The sequence below is a fragment of the Arvicanthis niloticus genome, chromosome 9, assembly GCF_011762505.2.
Source record: "Arvicanthis niloticus isolate mArvNil1 chromosome 9, mArvNil1.pat.X, whole genome shotgun sequence".
Classification (NCBI taxonomy): domain Eukaryota; kingdom Metazoa; phylum Chordata; class Mammalia; order Rodentia; family Muridae; genus Arvicanthis; species Arvicanthis niloticus.
In genome coordinates this window covers 64,375,859-64,394,698 of record NC_047666.1, presented here as the reverse complement: position 1 = coordinate 64,394,698, position 18,840 = coordinate 64,375,859, and the positions used below count along the sequence as shown (strand labels likewise).

General features: G+C 42.1%; 1 protein-coding gene across 4 annotated transcripts in view; it reads right to left on the bottom strand.

Moving 5' to 3' along the window:
- Positions 1–6,927: 6,927 nt before the first annotated feature.
- Positions 6,928–18,840, bottom strand: part of Ferry3 (FERRY endosomal RAB5 effector complex subunit 3) — a 34,929-nt gene continuing 23,016 nt past the window's right edge. The window contains exons 11-14 of one of the 4 annotated variants that reach the window (XM_034512034.2): positions 16,835–17,037; positions 9,645–9,702; positions 8,701–8,768; positions 6,928–8,111 (exon numbers count right to left, since the gene is read on the bottom strand). In XM_034512034.2, coding sequence (XP_034367925.1) covers positions 8,019–8,111; positions 8,701–8,768; positions 9,645–9,702; positions 16,835–17,037 — 422 coding nt within the window. In that variant the 3' untranslated portion in view covers positions 6,928–8,018. The remainder of the gene's footprint in view (positions 8,112–8,700; positions 8,769–9,644; positions 9,703–16,834; positions 17,038–18,840) is intronic. The other 3 variants (XM_076940603.1, XR_004607619.3, XR_013112631.1) reach the window with 3 other exon arrangements.

Genomic DNA, 18,840 nt, shown 5'->3' with positions numbered 1-18,840 from the left:
TTTGTTTCGTATTGTCAGAAAGGTAAGGCTCAAACCCCCTACCTAGTTCACACAAGGATTTGGGAAAGGGGAATATACATCCTTTTAGGAGAGTGACTTGGTGCAACTCCTTGAGTTGAATTTAAAACATATCTACTAAATTTGAAGATGTTGGTATTCTATAGTCCAGAAAAGCTCCTTCTAAGCAGCCGAGAGACTCCAACATGTCTCTACACAGCTGCTGTAGCACAGGGCAAGGTGGACACAGCCTCAAAGACTAGAATAAATGAACAAGTCAGTTGGGCCACAGGCCTATAATTCAGAGTACTTAAAAATAGTGTGTCAAGTGGAGGATGTGCCTCAGTGATAGAGTGCTTGCTTGCCTAGCATGTGTGAGGCCCTCAGATTCGTCACCAGTACCCTCCTGGTCCAAAATAGCTACAAGCAAGATTAATAAAGCCGCTAAACCTAATTATACACTGGACCTTAATAAAGCAAGCTGAGTAATGTGTAGAAAACAAAGCTCTCAATTGTCCTCCTCATAGTGACCTTTGATAGTGCCTCATTGCTATGATACACCCATCAATATGAAGAATAACAAAACTGAGATAGTGCTAGATGCTGAGGAGAGAGATGCTATGACCCAATGACATAAAACCACCCTGCTTCCTCTCTCTAGTCCATGTCCTTGTCACATGATTATACAAATGTGGAGTCTCTTAGTTTACATCTTGAACTTGTTTTAATGAACTGTGTGGTCAAAGCAAGCATGTGTAAGTTCTCTCTCTTTCCTCCCCAACTTCCACTACTTGATCAACCTGGAGAATGAGACCCAGTAAAGGAAAGAGAGCAATGCCAGGTTCATCAGAAAGTAAGTCATACATTCCCACCAGCCAAGCTCAAATGCCAAGCTCAGGGCATCAGTTGTCCACCAAACCTATGGCTGACTAGAGACTCATCAATAAGCCAAGGAAAGCCCAGAAAACTGCTAATGTGACCCACCAAACTATGAAACATAAATGTTTATCAATATCTGATACAAGAGGAAGAGGTGAAGTGGATCCACGGCTCTTGGTGTGCTCTGAAAGAAGAGCCGAGTGCTGGGCTGCACATCTGTAATTCTAGCACTTGCGAGGTTCAGGCAGAAGGATGATGCGTTCCGGGTAAGCACAGGCTACACAGTGAGACTCTTACTAAACAAACAAACAGCAAATAAGAGAACCTTTACACAAACACAGCACAGTATTATGGTTTAACAAACAGAGGGTCTACGTGTACAAGAATGTACATGGGTAGGTTATGGTCGGCTGAATAATTTCGTTGAACTTTTCTACATGTTCGAGGCATTTTATAAGAAAGGAAATTCGATTAGAAAATGTTACACCAGTCAAAAATGATTCAGACAATTCTTAGAAAGAACAAAGAGCATTTATTCACTTCCCCTCTTAGCTCATCACCACCAACATGCAGCCCAGGACTGGTCCCTGTTCGACCCCAGGACTAGCCCCCTCTCTTCCTTCCTAGCACGGAATCCTCTTGTTTCAGCTGCTCATCTGTAAGCCAGGAAACATCTCATCAGCTCACCAGCAAGAGAACTTCCAGAGACAGCCAGGGATGCACGACAGGGCAGCTACTTCTCTATCACAGTTATGCTGGTAGACTTGAAATCCCCTAACTACTTCATCCTATTGTTATGTTTAAAATTTAGGTTCACCTGACAAAAGTCCACCAGTTCTTCCTGCTCCACTCATACAGAGTTAGTCACCTACCCTGTGACTTCCTCCTGACATTCTAACCTGCCCGACCCTTTGTATCTGAAACTTTCCATTACTGACACAGGTGGTGCTGTCTGCCTGCCAAGAGGATTTGGGCTTGACCCACTGAGAATAACAAGGGATTTCAGAGGATACCCACTCAGTGCCAGAGAAAGGCAAGGCTAAGCCCACTGCTCTCAATGGATTTGACATCTCTTTTGGATCATGCATTGCTAATGTTTCTATTTTGACTCCCATAGCACTCTTGTGTTTTGTTCTGCACTGGCTGTGTATCCCGGTCATATGTTGGCTGGTACTTTGAGTTACCCTGTGTTCTTTCACCAACTCCTCGAGGACATAGTGTTTTAGGTGACTTAGTATCCCCACTGTCTAATGAGAGGAAGGAAGGAAAGGAGAAAGGTCAGACAGGAAGGAAGATAGGAAGAGGAGGCAGGCAGTCAGGAAGGAAGGATAATGGCAAGCATTTATAGAATATGCCAGGTAGTCTGCTCATATTTGATCCTTCCAACTCCTCAATGAGTTAGATACTATTATTAATTCCCATCCAGCTTACCAATGAAAAAGCATGCTTAAGAAGGGTAGGTAATATGCCTAATGTGACAAGCCACAGTGCATAAATTGGAGCCAGCCTTTGAACTAGGTTTGTGCAAAGTTTTCAGGCAATGCTCCCAATTTCTGATGCTATACAGTTGCTTGAATTAGAAACTTTTGAATATGGGGGAGCTAACAGGAAAATGTGTTTCCATATAAAGGGAAAAAAATGAGAGAAATCTTGAAAGGATGGGAAAAAGAACCTGTCAATATGCTTTTCTCATGGGTCACAACTATCTATGACACCATCATTCCTGCTGGATACTGAAACATCTCCAGAGAGAGGAGCTGTTGGCTGTTTTGTGATGAGTGCTAAGTCTGAGTTTCTGTGTGATAAATGTGAATAAGAATGGCCTTCATAGGTACACATATTTGAATGGTTAGGGATTTGTATTTGAAAGGATTAGAAGATATGGCTTTGTTGGAGGAAGTGTGTCACTGGGAATAGGCTTTGAGGCTTCAAAAGCCCGAGCCAGGCTCACTGGCTTTCTCTTCTTGCTATCTGTGGATCCAGATGTAGAACTCTCAGCTCCTTATTCAGCACCCTGTCGATAATGGACTAAACCTCTGAAATGATAAGCCCCAATTAAGTGTGTTTCTTTCATAAGAGTTGCTGAGGTCACGGTGTCTGTTCACAGAGGACATTGGCTAAGACAATAAAGATCCAAAGATGGTTCTGTGTCCCTTGCCTCTGAGATCCCCATTATTCATAGTGATTCTCCTCACCGCCCACCGTAGCTGAAAACACTGCATTAGTGAATGCCCACTACCACTTTTGGGAGAAAATATCAAATTATGTTTCTGCAAGCCTCCAATCAACACACCTTCATTGGTGTTTCTGCTTAAAGTCACTTTCTTTAATCTGTACTGTTGATTCACCAACACTGAACTCTTGGCCAACAGCATTCTAACCCATGCCATATTTGACACGTAAGGCTCATCATAACATCTTTCTTCTGCTTATAAGCACTGGACAACACTTTAGCACTGTGCTTTTGGACCATTTAAAATAGCAAACTAATTAAAAGCACAAACCCACAAAAATCACAGCACAGACAAACGGAGCATTTATGTTATGAACTGAAACAAGGCAGGAAAGTGCCGCTCTGCCCACAGGAACCAGGGATGTGTGTATGAGCAACTCGATGTATTGGCTACTCTGTGAATGCTCATGGAGGGCTGACAGTACTCCACCAGGACTTTACCATGCATGTGTTAGTTACTTTCCTATTGCTGTGATAAAACATCACAACCAAAAGCAACTTGACCACAGTCCATCATGAAGGGAAGTCAACGCAGGACCCTGAAGGAGCCAGGAACTGAAAAAGCCCTGGAGGAGTACTGCTTACGGACTTGTTTTTTTGTGGCTTGCTCAATCTGCTTTGTTATCCAGCCCAGGACCACACACTCGGGGCAGCATCACCCACAGTGGGCTGAGCCCTCCCTCCGACACCAGTGACTAATCTACAAAATGCCCTAAAGCCCAATCAGATGGAGGAGGCATTTCTCAATCGAAGCTCATTCTTCTCAAGTAACTCTGGCCTATGTCAATTTGACAAACAAAACAAAACACCAACAATCCCCCCCCCCCCCAACCTAAGCAGCACAATATATGTTCTGGATTTGATGAAATTACTGGTTTTGTTGCTCCCCACCCCCGACCTTGTATGTGTGTGTGTTGTGTGCATGTGCACCCGCCCACGTCATGGATGCCAGTGCACTGGGTACAATACTTTGCCGTTATTCCATTGAGACAAGGTCTATAACTGAACTTGGATTTAGGGTCGTAGCCTGAAATTCCCAGAAATCCTCTTGTCTCTACTCCCCACAGGAGTGGGTCACAGGTCTATGCATAGCCACAGCAAGCTTCAAACTCAGGGACTTCTGCCTGCATGGCAAGTGCTCCCACGCACTGAGCCACTCCTCAGTCTCCACCGTTAGTGACTTCTTCAGGCACACTACACTTATGTGAGTAGGAGGATGCACAAATGTGAGATCTGTGATTAACAAGAACGGACTACGTGGCATGAAGTTCAGCCAACTCTTAGACCAATGAACGTTTTCCTACTGGAGAATGGAAAGCACAGCAAGAGAAATCCCAAGTGTTCAGTACTAACCTGAGCTGTATGTCTTTGAACATGATGCCACAAACACATACTGGGTCTGTAGGGAACCTTCAAAGAGAAGACACACATCTGTTCCCCAATCCTTCTGTCTCCAGCTGTGGTGCCCCATTTGGGTTCTGGGTATTTGTTATGCTTTAGGGTGCCACTGAGATATTTAAACAATCTTTAAAACATATATTTCTCTTAGACAAGAATCCATACCTTACACCAAATGCCAAAGTTCTGTTTTTGATTTTGGAAAAATTTCCTAGAATTCTCTGACAACAAATCTGCTTTAGAACACGTCAGCTGTTAATTGGAACTTCACCACACAGACTGCTAAAGCAATTTCAACTGTGTGCTAAGCTTTCACATTTCAGCTCTGTAGAGACACTAGGGTGCTGGGGAGGTTAAAGGGCAGAGAATCAGTTATTTAAAGGGTCCTGAAGATAATGGTATATTTTTGGAGGTAGATGTTATGAAATAATCCTTTTCTTGTTTCACATTTATGAGAATGATTTTTACATTGCTCCGGGTACCTTTGGTCTTTCTTCCCAGCTCAGAGGCTTCTCCCTCAGGACTCAGGAATGTTTCTGTGCTGAAGAGTTTTCTTCATGTGGGACATGGGATGCAACTGAACTGACATAAATGATGGTGTGTGCTGTGTCAACAACAGAGCTGCCAACTCCTGGGCCAGTGAGATTCTTGGGGTGAAATTCCTTTTCCATGTGTTTCTTCCATTTTGGTCTCGGTGTCTTGCTGAGACCCAGCTGGCGCCACACTTCTGGATCAATGGAAAGGTTATAGCCTCTCTTTGCTTCGCTTGGGAACAGGTGGGGCAGGACAGGAGGAGGAGTGAGGAATGGAGGCCTTGGGCTCAGCATTCTGGCCTCGGTGGCAAACCAGGTTGAAGGCCTTGAGGCCCTCACAGCCATCTGTCTTAGGGGCAGCCAACTGCTTACTCAGACAGAAAACGGTTCTCCAGGACATTCTTTCCCTTTGCGGTGTAAAGCACACCGCTGCTTCTCTCAACACGCTGGCTTTTCCTTACAGCGCTGTCTGCAGCTCCACCTAGAACGTTTGCTATCCTTCCTGTTAGCAGACCTGCTGAGGATCTACTACTCTGGTTATGACCTGAGGCTGGAATGTGGCCCACCTGGGTGGAAGAACCTTTGAGAGGTGTGGCCTAGTCAAAGCGGTTAGGTGCCGGTGGAGCATCTTTTGAGAATATTTGCCCTGTTTTTGCTTCCTTTGCTCCGTATCTACCATGAAGTGAGCAGGCCTCTGGGAGCACACACTTCACCATAATGTATTGTGCTGCCACAGACACAAAGCAACAGGGCTGTAACCATGGGCTGGACTCTCAGTAAGCTGATTTTCTCATCTATTCTGTCAGTGACCCATCTTTCATGAAATGCTCTTCTCCAAGAAGATGATAAGACTTGGTTCTAGACTCAAATACAAAATTCTAGGCTCCCATAATTACAGAACAATTAAAATCCTCACCATTTAACTATATGCAATTACATTTTAATTGTAATTGTGACACACTTTTTGGGTGTGTTTTCATCAGTGGTATATAACATTGTAGAAATGTTTTTTTTCTAATCTTATCGTGTATACTATATAATACAGCACAAACTAAAAAATGGATACTCAATTTATTTGCCTTGATTTTGCCGGTCAAGTTGTATTTTATATCGTCATTAAGTGAAGGCCTCACTTTACAAGTAACTTAGTAAAACAGCCTTGAGGTGATACAGAAAACTTTATCTTCCTTCTCTGGATCAAACAGTTCCAGCACCCTGATGCAGCTCTGTCGAGATGTGTTTTTCCTCCTACAACCCTGTTCCCAGAAGTAAAGACTCTGGGACTCAATTATATTTACAAACACCTTGGCCATGAGCTTTGGTTGGTTCCCTGATTCGATTATAACTTAATAACCCATTTATTCTAATCTAAGTTCTGCCATGTGACTAATTACCTCTGCTTGGTTCCCACGCTTCTGTTCTTCATGTTCCCAGGTGAATCCCACCTACCCTCTGTCCCAGAGTCCTTACTTCCTACCAGAACTCCCACCTTCTATTTCCTGCCTCAGCTACAGGCCAATCAGCTTTATTTGACAGGTGAAGCTTCCAAACAGACATAAGAGATTCCTTCTACACATCACAGTTCAATCTGCTGGTGTATCCTTAAATGTCTTCAGGAATAGTCGCTGATTCTAACCATCTGCCCTGCATCAGAATTAATTCTAATGAGAGCAATGGTGCTTGAAGACCATTTCTTCAAGGAAATGGGGAATCTCCATTTGCAGTACCAAGCCCCTTGGTAAAGAACCTGGAAAAATTAGTGTCTGATGGTCAGTGTGGACTAGGTGTTCCATCTCTTCCTTGAGTAGAAAACCGAGAGATACTCCTCCATGGGAAAGTACCAACAGAGTGTCTGCCATAGTTCTGACACTCTGGCACACTAAGAGATTACTATGATTGTTTTATTCAAATCAAGAAATATCACTTTATCATGACACTAAAGACTTCATATTTCGTTCTACTGAGTAGTACCAACACCCCATAGTACCTGGATGTGAAGAGACTTCTGCCTTTATAGATATCTGTGTGCTGCTGTAAATGCCTTGTTACTGGTAGTCGCTGCTCTTAGCAATACATGGGCTACATGACAAGCAGCCTATGAGGAAAGAGAACCCCAAAAGCCAACTATGACAAAAGAAGATAAACATCAGAGATCAGAGACAGAAATCTGAATGCCGTTTCTGCTGTGGAGATGGGTGTGGAGGAATGGTGAGACAGGGAATCCAGGGGGATGGCGAAGTGAAAGCGATCTGGTTGTCAGCGCTGCAGAGCACCAGAATGCTGCCAGGCGTGGGTTTACACTAACTTACATCAGGCCGGCAAAAAAGAACACTATTTTCCCAGCCCATGAAAAGTTATTAATAGACATGGGCAAGGTCACAGAGGGAAGGTGAGACAGCAGTAAGGAATTCAAAGCCTTCTCTGACTCTAACTTATACAACCTTAGAAAGAGAAGAGGAAAAGCCAGGGTTTGAAACAGGAGAATTTAAAACAAGCACATTTGTCTGGTATATTTACATTGCTACAAAAACATTTTCACAAGAAACTTATACTTGCAATTTATACTTAAATTTTGATTTGACAAATAAAATAAAAGGAATATTGCTCTTGTATGCCTAATTATGTTTTTACCTAATATAGAACTCATGCCTCGGGAAAGTCAGAGGTCTCCATGGAAATGCAATGAAATATAGGTGTCCACATTTGAGAAACATTTTAAGTGTTAACATTATCATTCCCTGACGGGACATATAAGTAGAAAGAAGAGCTATTATTTCATAGAGGGCCGGAGTAAATGCTTCGGTTGGAGCTGGCTTCTGGTCTGGGAAGTTCACACATATTTGGAATGTTTGATAATGTACATCATCATTAACAGGTGGCTCGGGTCCCACTGGGCACCTTTTGCTTAACAGGATTCCAGGAAGTTCTCTCAGAGAGTCCAGAAATCCTCTTCTGTCAGTGTGTCAGTATATAAGAGTTCAGTGCTTGGATGTCAGAGTGAGTGTTGAGGAGACCCGGAAGATCTGTGGGAGCATGTTACTCAGCTGATAAAACATTTCTTCAGAAATGCTCTGTAGGAGACAAGGGCAAGGGTGCACTTGTTAGATCCTCACTGACATTTTCAGTTTTTCAAAGTATTTTAAAACGTGGCTCTCATTCTAGGTAGGGAATATATGTGAAAATTATCCTTCCTGATAGATTCAATTTTGCAAGTATAGATTGAAGCTAATTTCTGGTTCCAACCCTCTGGAAACTTACATTGGTTTTGTCAAGTAAAGATTCTGATCACTGGAGAAACCCTTGTCATCAGCTGCATGGGTAGAAACACACTCCACTAGTTTTGTTAAGTTCTAAACAGAATTCAGAGCTGCTGAGAGTAGCAGCAACACCCCAGCACCAGCCCCAGGCAGGGACAAGCCACTCTCTTGCGTTCAAGGCCAGGTCTGCGGAGTGGTCGGTGCTCATATCGTTGACAGTACAGAGTGCCTGCACGGCACTCAGACAGACTTCTCCCCTTAAAGTCAGGACGCTATACTTTACGTTATGTAGAAGAGTTCAGGGTGCCTTTGAGGACTCTTAAAAGGCCTTCATTTGGAATGGGATCTATCAGATAACACAGCTGTGGGCTGCGGGGAGAGGGGATCTGCTCTGACAACATACCTGTGGTACCAGAAATTGCACTGTCCGAGAAATTCCTCCGTCCCATGAAGCCATCTCCATCATGAAGCCTAAAACAGAACAACAGGTTGCTATGTTATGAGCTCTGGCCTTCCACACCAAAACTCCCTTACTAAGATGAGGGGGTGTCACTGTGGAACCTCATGTCTTGACCTCTTAGGTAGCCACTTATCTAGAGGAAAGGCTAAGCCTCTGGGATGGATAAAGACCCACACTTCCCAATCCTCTCTGGCAGAAAGGTTTAATGGTCTTGTCAACATGACCAAAGGCCTACATGACCTTCATAGGCTGAAGATAAAACAGATTAGGAAAGGTTAATTCAGTGTGTGGCTGACATAAAGACAATCAAAGGCAGCCAGAATCAGCAAAGTGTAAGGGGCATCTGGGTGGTGGTGGTGGTGGTGGTTGTATTAACCACCAATTTGACCAAGATCTAGAATCACCATGGAGACTGCATGTCTGTGGGGCTGAGGTGGGATGACCTGCCCTCAGTGTGGGTGGCATTGTTCCATTGGCTGGGGTCCTAGACTGCGTAAACAGGAGAAAGCTACTGGAGCACCAACATTCACCTCTCAGTTTCTTGACTGCAGGTGCAATATGACCACACTCTACTCCTGCTGTCAAGTCTTCCCTACTGCCAGACCGTAACCTCAAAGTCTGACCAAAAAAAAAACCCCTTTCTTCCTTAATTTAATTTTGTCAGGCATTTTGTTTCAGCACCATGTAAAGTAACAACACACTATCTAAATATCCTTATGTCTCAAGATGGCTAGAGATATGTTTATTTTGTAATTGGTAAAAGATAAAATTATAAAATCTATTATAAAATATTTGGCTGGTTAAGTATTTGACCGAAGCACCAGGAACAGAGGCAGCTTTGTCTTTCCTTTTAGAGGCTCTTCTTTCAACAACTAGGAAAGATTTACCTTTGACACACTTAAATACCAGTTCTGCTCTCCTTAAGCACCAAGGTATAGTCATTTCCTAAAAAATAAAAAACAACCCCCCCCACATAAATATGTTGTCAGTCTAATTTCATATAAAAAAAACCCCAAAAACCTATATTATCTCAACAAAATGTTATAGTCAGACCTTCACTTATATGTAATTTCAGATGAGTCCAGGATAACATGCTAACCATCTCAACTGGATTTTCTTGGCTTTTTGACATACAACTTCTAGCAACAGACTATACTTATATACAAGTTGTCTATATATACAAGATGATTTAATGAGCCTAGCAAACCAGACTAAAAAATGAATATATCTATGAAATTTTAAAGTCAGCTAGTGACAGAACTTCACCAAACAAACATTGAATATTAGCATAGACAATTCTATTGAACTGTACAATAACTGCAAGTAAAACAAAATGCTTAATTTTCCATATCACACATCTTCACAAAAGTCACGGCAATAATCAAGTAGTCTGCAGCAGACACCAGACGAGTCAGATACACTCATTGTCTTCACTCTGGTTTTTAATCTGTGGCCAATATACTCATGTCACATATACACCAGACTATGCCCATACATTTAACAATTTTCCACAGCACATTAGTGAGCATGCCACTTTAAATTCTATTTCTTTGCAGCATCACCAGAATTATCTTCTTATTTTGTAATCTTTCCATAACTATAAAACTTGCTTGTTATTATGGTATTTCTTAAGCTTTTGGAGTTCAGAATATTTATACTTTAAAAATCACCAGAGACTATGGACCTTTGTTTATGTGTATTATATCTCTTCATATTTATCATATTAAAATTAAAACAGGTACAAAGTATGAATCTCATTGAAAAAACAATGCTAAGCCCGTGTTGCTATACAACCCAGAACATATTTTAGTGGGAGACAACTGAAAGAATCTGGAGGACAAGGGGCTTGTGGAACCCAGCCATCAGCCACTTTACTCTTGTTCTCAGGGCTCCTGTGCTGAGTCTCTGGGTCTGTTCTTAGGTCAGTTCTTTTGTGAGTTCTTACTCAGAGTCTCATTTCCTAAAGTGCACATTTTTCCTCATGAGGAACATTTACTAAGATTCACATGCAGGAATGAATTAAAGGCATAACTGAGTTTTTGCATTGCCTTAAAACATTACTATTAACATTTTTGAAACCCCATACAATAGCCTGAAAGAATGAATTACATGATTTTAATGAAGCTCTTTTTTTACATTTATAAAAGCATCACCTGACAGTAGTTTGTTTTATAATCTATAGAAGAACTTATTAACACCAGGTAAAGGTCAGGAAACAACTAATTGTGAGTTGTGAGAAAGACCTCTGAATGACTAGCTCTGACCACCAACATACAGAGCATGGGTTATCCAAATGTATCTTCAGGGTAACAGTAGCAATGACAGAAGGTTGCAGCTGGAGGCAGAGGACCCAATGAACTCAACATGAGTATATAGGAAAAGCTGCCATTCCCACCCTGCCCACCTCCCTTGGCACAATCCCTGGAGACCACAGCTGGCAGATCCAGAGAAGGGAAGTAAGGATGGAATAACTGAGGGTGAAGGAGACCTCAGATGGTGAGTGAGCCCAGGAGAAACAGACTGCTCAGGAGACAGGCTTCAGGGAGTAGCTCCTTTACTTGCGGGGTGGAGGGGAAGACTTTCTAAACCTTTGGGCTGTGTAGGGGTTATCAGAGTGGGGGTATTGGTCAGGGCCAGGGTGCTAGGGATGCCTCATTTGCATAGGGAGGAATTCCGGGTGATTGCTGGACATGGCCTTAAGAAGATAAGAAGAGGGGAAGTTTAACCAAACTGTGACCACAGTGATCTGCTCTGATACAGGCCCAAGGCAGAGCAGGGAGCTGTTCCGTTCTTGCTCTTGCTCCTGCTCTCGAGAGATTTCCAGGGTTGGACCTGATTGGACTCCACCCCTGCTCTGGACCAGCTCCTCCCAGTTCCATAGTTCTCTGACCCAACAAAAAGCAAGCAAATCTTTTTACTGCTCTTCTCAATTAAAGAGCACCATGTTTTATCCACTAATGCCATGTTCCCTGTTGTTTTTGTATATGTGTAACTAATATATGGCCTAAAACAAATATCTGTGAGACAAATTAAGAACTTCACACTGTCCAGAATGCTGTGAATTGACAGTCATCGATGTTACTTAGAAGATATACAAAATGCCAACTCATGATCCTAACACAGACATAAAGTGTGAGCTATGGTCTACAACAGTCTAAAGTACAGGTGAACCACACTGTCATAGAATGTATTTCTAACTCAGCATTGCTCAGCAGTAGGACTCTGAAAAGAAACACGAGACGGCTATTGGTTTCCCCACATCTTTCCTGTATCCACATAGCAGTTCCATCCCCTGAGTAAGTTAGATGTTTGCTGGCTTTCTTACTCTGTCACGTATTTTTTCCTGATGAAATCAGTACCTAAGGGGGACGGAGAGATGACTCAGCAGTTAGAAGCACTTGCTTTTCTTACAGAGAACTCAGGCTCAATTTCTGGCACCTATGCGGTGGCTCACAACCATCTGTAACTCCAGTTCCAGGTGATCTGACTCCCTCTTCTGACTTCCTCAGGTACTAACCATGCACACAGTACATACACATATACAGGCAAAACACACACACATAAAACAAAATTTTAAAAAATTACACCCCCCCGCCCCCCACAAACCCTTGACCTAAAAGAGTAGCCCTTAGAAGTTCCGAAGGCCGTGAGAAGACATGACCCATGGCTTGCTATCATGGCACGTGGCCAGTAGGTACACAAGAAGCTCACTCCCAGAAACAAACTTGAGAATATATTGTTGTAGATGGGGTATGGACCTAGTGGGACAGGCAGCAGCAACAGAATTCAGAAAGTCAGTCCTATATACTGGGAAAACAGTTGTCTGGGCAACATGCCTTAGTGAATGAAAGCACTGTATAGGAGACACATCAGAAGCTAAGTGGATTTGAAATTTGGAGCCAAGACAGAAAACTGGCTCATGCTATTACACTATATTATCATAAACGAGCATTGCACTCAGAACAGATTCTAAAAACCTAAAATTGATATTAACTCTCAATTTAGATTTTAACGAGGAAAATGACTTCTGTCTATGAGCAATGCCCACACATGGACTCGTAAATCTTTGGATCAGGGTTAAGGGTGAACTACTAGAGTTTTTGTTTGTTTATTTCCTTTCCTGATTTTTTTGAAACAGTATCTTGCTACATAGTCCAGGCTGGTCTCAAAACTCTTGGCAATCCTCCTGCCACAGCCTACTGAAGGTTAAAATTACAGGTGTGAGAACCAAACCTAAAGCCTCAATATGTCATGTTAGGTTTCCACCCTTATGTCTTCAAAGTTGGATACAAGGTTTTCTAAGTTTATGCACCAGTGGAAAAGATTACAAGATTATCCTTTACTTCTCATGTATGTGTCTCTCAGATTTTTTAATACATTTTTGAATTTTTAAATATTTGAAACATTTTTATAAATAAATTTTAAAGCAATTACAGAGAGCAAGCACATGGCTTTGTTTTACTTGTTTGTTTTGGTGGTTGGGGACAAGATCTCACTATGTAGGCCCAGCAGGCCTTGACCTCACAAAGATCCAACTGCCTTTGCCTCCTGATTGCTGGGATTAAAGGTCTTCAGCCATCATATGTAGCTTGTTTCTTACTTTTAACATTAAAATAACACTAGGCCATATAATAATAACTAGTTTGGCCATATCTGTCAAAGCTAATCAACAACATACCCCAATATCCAATAGCATCATCTCTAAGTTCATTTATAATAGAATGTCAAAAGAGATGTGTAAAAGTGTTCATAGCAGCTTTACTGGTAATGACCAGAGATTCAGGGTCCTGCACAACTCATACCTATATATCCTGGGCTATGCCATCTGAGTTTGTAGAATAAACTTCTTGACCTTGAATGGATGTTTAAGTTTAACAAAAGGAAAATCTAGAAACCACCCAAATGTCCCTAAATAGTAAAATGGCTAACTAACTGCAATTGAGCTGTATCATGTTTTATATATAAAAAATGAAAAAGAAGAGTCCATAAGCACAACACAAAGACAAGGATGCACTCACAAACCTCATACTGAGTGAAAGGCGCAAGAGCCAAGATACTACAAAAATGAACCCAGCTAGACCACATTTCAAACATTTTTTTTTTTTTTTTACATTTATTTCCCACTACCTGTCTCATCTGTTTATCAAGAATCAGTTTTTCTGCCCACTCAGTGGGTCTTGGAGGTAAGACTCAAGTGTTCAGGCTTGGCAGCAGGTACTTCTATCCAGTGAGCTCTCCCCAGCCCTTAGCCCATGCTTTTAAATGAAAATCAGGGATACTCTCCAACAGAAGGAGGTTTAAGTAGCTGAGAGTACATAGGCAGCTTCTATGGTACAAGAAATGTTCTGTTCTGCATATGTTTTGGGTATGAATTACAGGGGTGTTCTGTCTGTGAAAATCTGACTGGACTGCTTGTGTATACTAGGTCTATGTACTCAAAACCTCTTTATTTCTAATCACAATTACAGAAGTCACAGCCCCAAAGGATTCCAGGAGTTAAGAGTGAGCACAAAGCCAAGTGGAGACTTGGGCCCTGGCTTTAGTCAAGTTGACTCCAATAGAACAGTGTCTTTAGGTCACAGATAGATAAAAGCCATATGTTCCCCTCCCTCCTCTGTCCAAGGCTGATTTTCTTTTTTCTTTCCTCTTTCTTTTTAAGCTGCAAACAACTGCAAAGCTTTCTTGTCTGTCATTGTATCAGGGACTATTTCAGACCTCACTACTACTCTGACACCTTACATTCGGCAACCATATCCAGAGATCCTGTTTGTCTGAGGGGGAGAAAGATCATCTGAAAACACTTTGGGGTCCCTGCGTAAAACCTACAACACACACCTCTATATCCTGGGTGTGTGCTGAATAAACTTCATGACCTTGAGGATGTTTAAATACAGCAGATGGGAGGCCTGTGACTCAATCTACTTTTGTGAATTAAATTGGACACTTCCGAAACAAACTTAATGTTCTGCAGCTGGCTGTCCCAATTTGAAGGGCAGCTTTTGTAACACCGTGGGAGAGGGAACGCTGTAGTATCAGATGTCTGGAAGTCAATCTGAACTGAGTGACTTTTGGAAACAGTGTTTTTGAGGTTATTTCCCACCTACGTATAACCATTTTTATAAGCTGGTTAACCAAGAATCCAGCTGCAGGAATGTCTGGATGTTTCCTTGTGGCAGAAATTCATCACAGTTGTCGCTCCCTAAAGATCCTTTTTATAGGTGACTAGTTAGTTAGTAAGTAACTAGTAAGTTTAGTTAGTAAAGATCACTAAAACATTCTCCACAGAACTGAAAGTCTACAAAGCTGGTCCATTTCTCCTGACTCCACCCCAGGGAGTATGAGGCCACAGGAGAGAGGACTGAGAAACACAGCAGTGTGAGGCGGCCACCAAGGGTGGGAACAACCCTCTTGACTAAACAGCAGTGAGGTGCTTGCTGAGCAAAGACCCCAGCCTTGAGTGTAGGCTGGAAACCACCTACATCCTAGCATCCTCACTTACGTGGAACTGATTATGATAGTGTTTATACAGGTTGTAAGGTTAAAAAAAGGCCTTCTGTAATATCAATCTGGGGTGGAGAAACCCAGTTCTTTATACTTCCTTCTATAATACAGCACTTGCACACATTTTTATTTTGGTAATAACTTTTGGTCTTTGTGCTGGATGGTTTTATGTCAACTTGACACAAGCTAATGTCATCTGAGTGGAGGGAACCTCAATTAAGGAAATGCCTCCATAAGATCAGGCTCAAGTCTGTAGGACATTTTCTCACTTAGTGATTAATAGGGGAGGGCCCAGCTCACTGTGGGTGGTGCCATCCTTGGGCTGCAGGTCTGGGTTCTACAAATACAGGCTGAGTAAGCCAGGGGGAGTGAGCCAGTAAGCAGCACCCCTCTTCAGCCTTTGCATCAGCTCCTGCCTCCAGGTTCCTGCCCTGTTTGAGATTCTTTCCTGACTTCCTTTGATGATGAACAGTATGGTGTTAGTGTAAGCCAAAAAGATACTTTCCTCCCCAAGATGCTTGGTAATGGTGTTTCATCACAGCAGCGGAAACCCTGACAAGAACAGTCTTCAACGATCAAGCATCTTTCCTGACATTAAATCTGCAGAGCACACAACTTTTATAACAGCCTTAGCTTAGTGTGGTGGTGTGCATGTGTAATCTTGGTTGGTACTCTGCAGGCAGGGGAAGGTTTGAGGACTCATTATGAGTTTGAGGCCAGCCTGGGCTATACTGAGTACCAGGCCAGCCAAGGCTAAACTTGTCTCAAATAAATAAATGAAAATATAGAAATAAATACCTACACTTCCTTTAACCCTCCCCCAAATAAAACAAGTCTTTAGTGAGGGGCCTGCTTGGCAACTCTGTATCTGCTTGTTCTGAGAAGGGGCTTACTTCTGTAGGAGGGAAACTCCTGGGATGGACTTGTCTGCATATATAGGGTTGCATCCCATTTGTTCCTTTGCTCATCTGAAGTTGAAGTTTAGACTTTGTTTAATTTCTACAAGGCATTTACTATACTTAGTTTTCTCATGAGTGAGGGAAGACAGCAGAAGGGAAGCAACCACAGAAACAGCATGTAACTAAAAACGTCTAGTAAATCACAGCAGCTAATGAAATAGGCCAATGACTGTGCCACATCTTGACTGTATAAACCACTATTTGTACCATCAAAAACATCCTCCAGAAAACACTGAACTGAAGCTGGCTTCTTCTTATTGCCTACCAACATACATTCATAAAGTGAAAACTAATCTTAGTATTGGCCAGAACCAAGTGTAAGTGTGAAGGTAAATCTATTGCTTCTTAAAGTAAAACTGGAAAAGGAAGGGGAACCAGAGGCAAAGGTTGGGAAGAAGAGAGGCAGGGAGGCACACTTCTTATCAAAGTAAAAGATTCCCTGGAATTCCCTGTTTACTGATATCAAGCAAAACTATAAATTTCTGAGCATTATTTACTGTTTTATGTCACTCAATTTAACTGACCCAACAGGAGACACAGAGGTCCAGCAGTTAAAAGAAAAGGACCGTTTTAAGATGTAGGCTGTTAACGTCTTAAGGTCGGTGTTTCCCGCTTACCTCTGACATATCGTGTACCAGCAAGAGAGGGATGCTTATCGTTGTGATGTCGTGGGTACAGCAAACCTTGAGTATATTTCGGAGTCCCATAATAGCAGGATGGCGAGCAGTGGTATTTCCTGACTTTACATTGTCGTCCACACAGAGATGGAAAGCGACATGGATTTCCGAGAGATTAGAATGACGTGTGATATAAAATTCTCCTGTGAACAAAAAATGCAGCCATGATTCTCAAGTACATGAGTCACTCTCATCCACTGCTCTATAAATAACCACGAGGGGGGAGGGGGCAGCGTGTTGACATCGTATCAGGAAGCCACTAAGAACACTGTTCCTTACTCTCAGAGAAAAGCAATTAAAATAAGAGATAACAGCTAGTTTGTCAAGAGGATCACAAAGTGGTATGAAGTGACCCCTGGATTATAGGTAAATGAGCTTATCATCTCTATTCAACATAAACACTTAAAATGTCAAGTTTAACATGTGGAAATGTGACCTGCCTGCCTGCCTGCCTTCCTTCCTGTGTCTTGATGGCTCTTTCATATCTCAGCTGACTGGCCAATCTCTGCTCATCAGCTTCTCAGGTCAGAAGTGGAAACTGCACTTAACCCACTTCTACAAGTCTATCCCCAGCCACTCCTGCACTGGTCCAAAGTGGCTAATACACACTGGGCATCACTCTCACTAAACACGTCCAGTATCTGAAAAGCCAGCTCTTCACTATGACCCATGGGGCAGCATAGCTCAGACAAGGCCTTTGTCTTCAACACTCTCTCGCCTCATCTCTCCTTTGCTCAGTTCTTCAAACCTGTGCAGCCTTTTCCTAATTCAGGGGGATGCCTACAAGGCTTTTCTGAAGATTCTCAAACGGCTGACTTGAGCAGCCACAGCTCAGATCCTCAGAAAGGCCTTCCTTGACTGTCCTGATACAGACTCCTCCGCCTCTCACACATTCTTTACTACCTTTCTGTTTCAATTTCTTCTTAACAATGACATCCTATCATTTACATAAACTATGCTAGAGCGAGTACTGTTTATGGTTCATGGCTAATGAGAGCTTTTTCTGTCTTAATAATTCATCTCTAGCACATAGAAAGTTTCTTTATAAAGATTTGTTGAATGGATGAATAAGTGTTTCAAATGAACTATTGAACTGGTGTTTCTTAAACTGTATAATTCAGGCTTCTATAGTCATTATATTTTCTTATGCAGAATTAGCGTTTTAGTTTTAAAGCCTAATATATTTGTATTTAGAATTTCTTAGTAGGTCCCTACCAAGACCCAGGGCAGAACAAGGCACAGCTGTGAAATCTCTGGACTGATGAATGGAACCCTCGTGGAGCTCAGGGCAAGTGACAGATTATAGTTCTTCAAAGAAACAATGGGCCAAGCCTTACAGGACTGACAACTACAGCAACCCATCTGGTCAAATGAGCCACATGGGGCCTTCGCTGGAGCACTACAGAAGGAAAACCAGCATCAGTGATGCTGAGAACACAGGCTCACTTGAGCAGATGGACACCAATACAAAGGATCTTAATCCACAACTTGAAGGTACTCCCTTGCAGTACATAACTTGACCTTGGGAAATAACCCACTGAATGGTGGACACCATTGCTTTATAATCATCCTAACACTCAAGCAAAGGAGAAATGTCTGGCTGGCTTTGTCACATTCAGACATCAGGCAACATATGTCTTGTATTGTCATTATTGAGAACAGTCTTCATACTGACTCCCATTAGAAGTTACTCATGCTATATGGAAACAGGGTTTAAAACATTTTAAGGTAAGTATACTCTGGAGCACAGTACTAACACACTAAATTGGTGAGCAATCATTATTTACTAGTGGGGTTAGTAGAATTATTTTAAGTATAAACTTGTATCTTCACATTTCATTTTCATTGAAATTTTGCAATTTGAAGGCATGTAAAAATTCAACTATCAAAAACAGTTGAGAACAAGTTGTAAATTGCCTTGTTTGTATAGATGAAATTCATCTTCA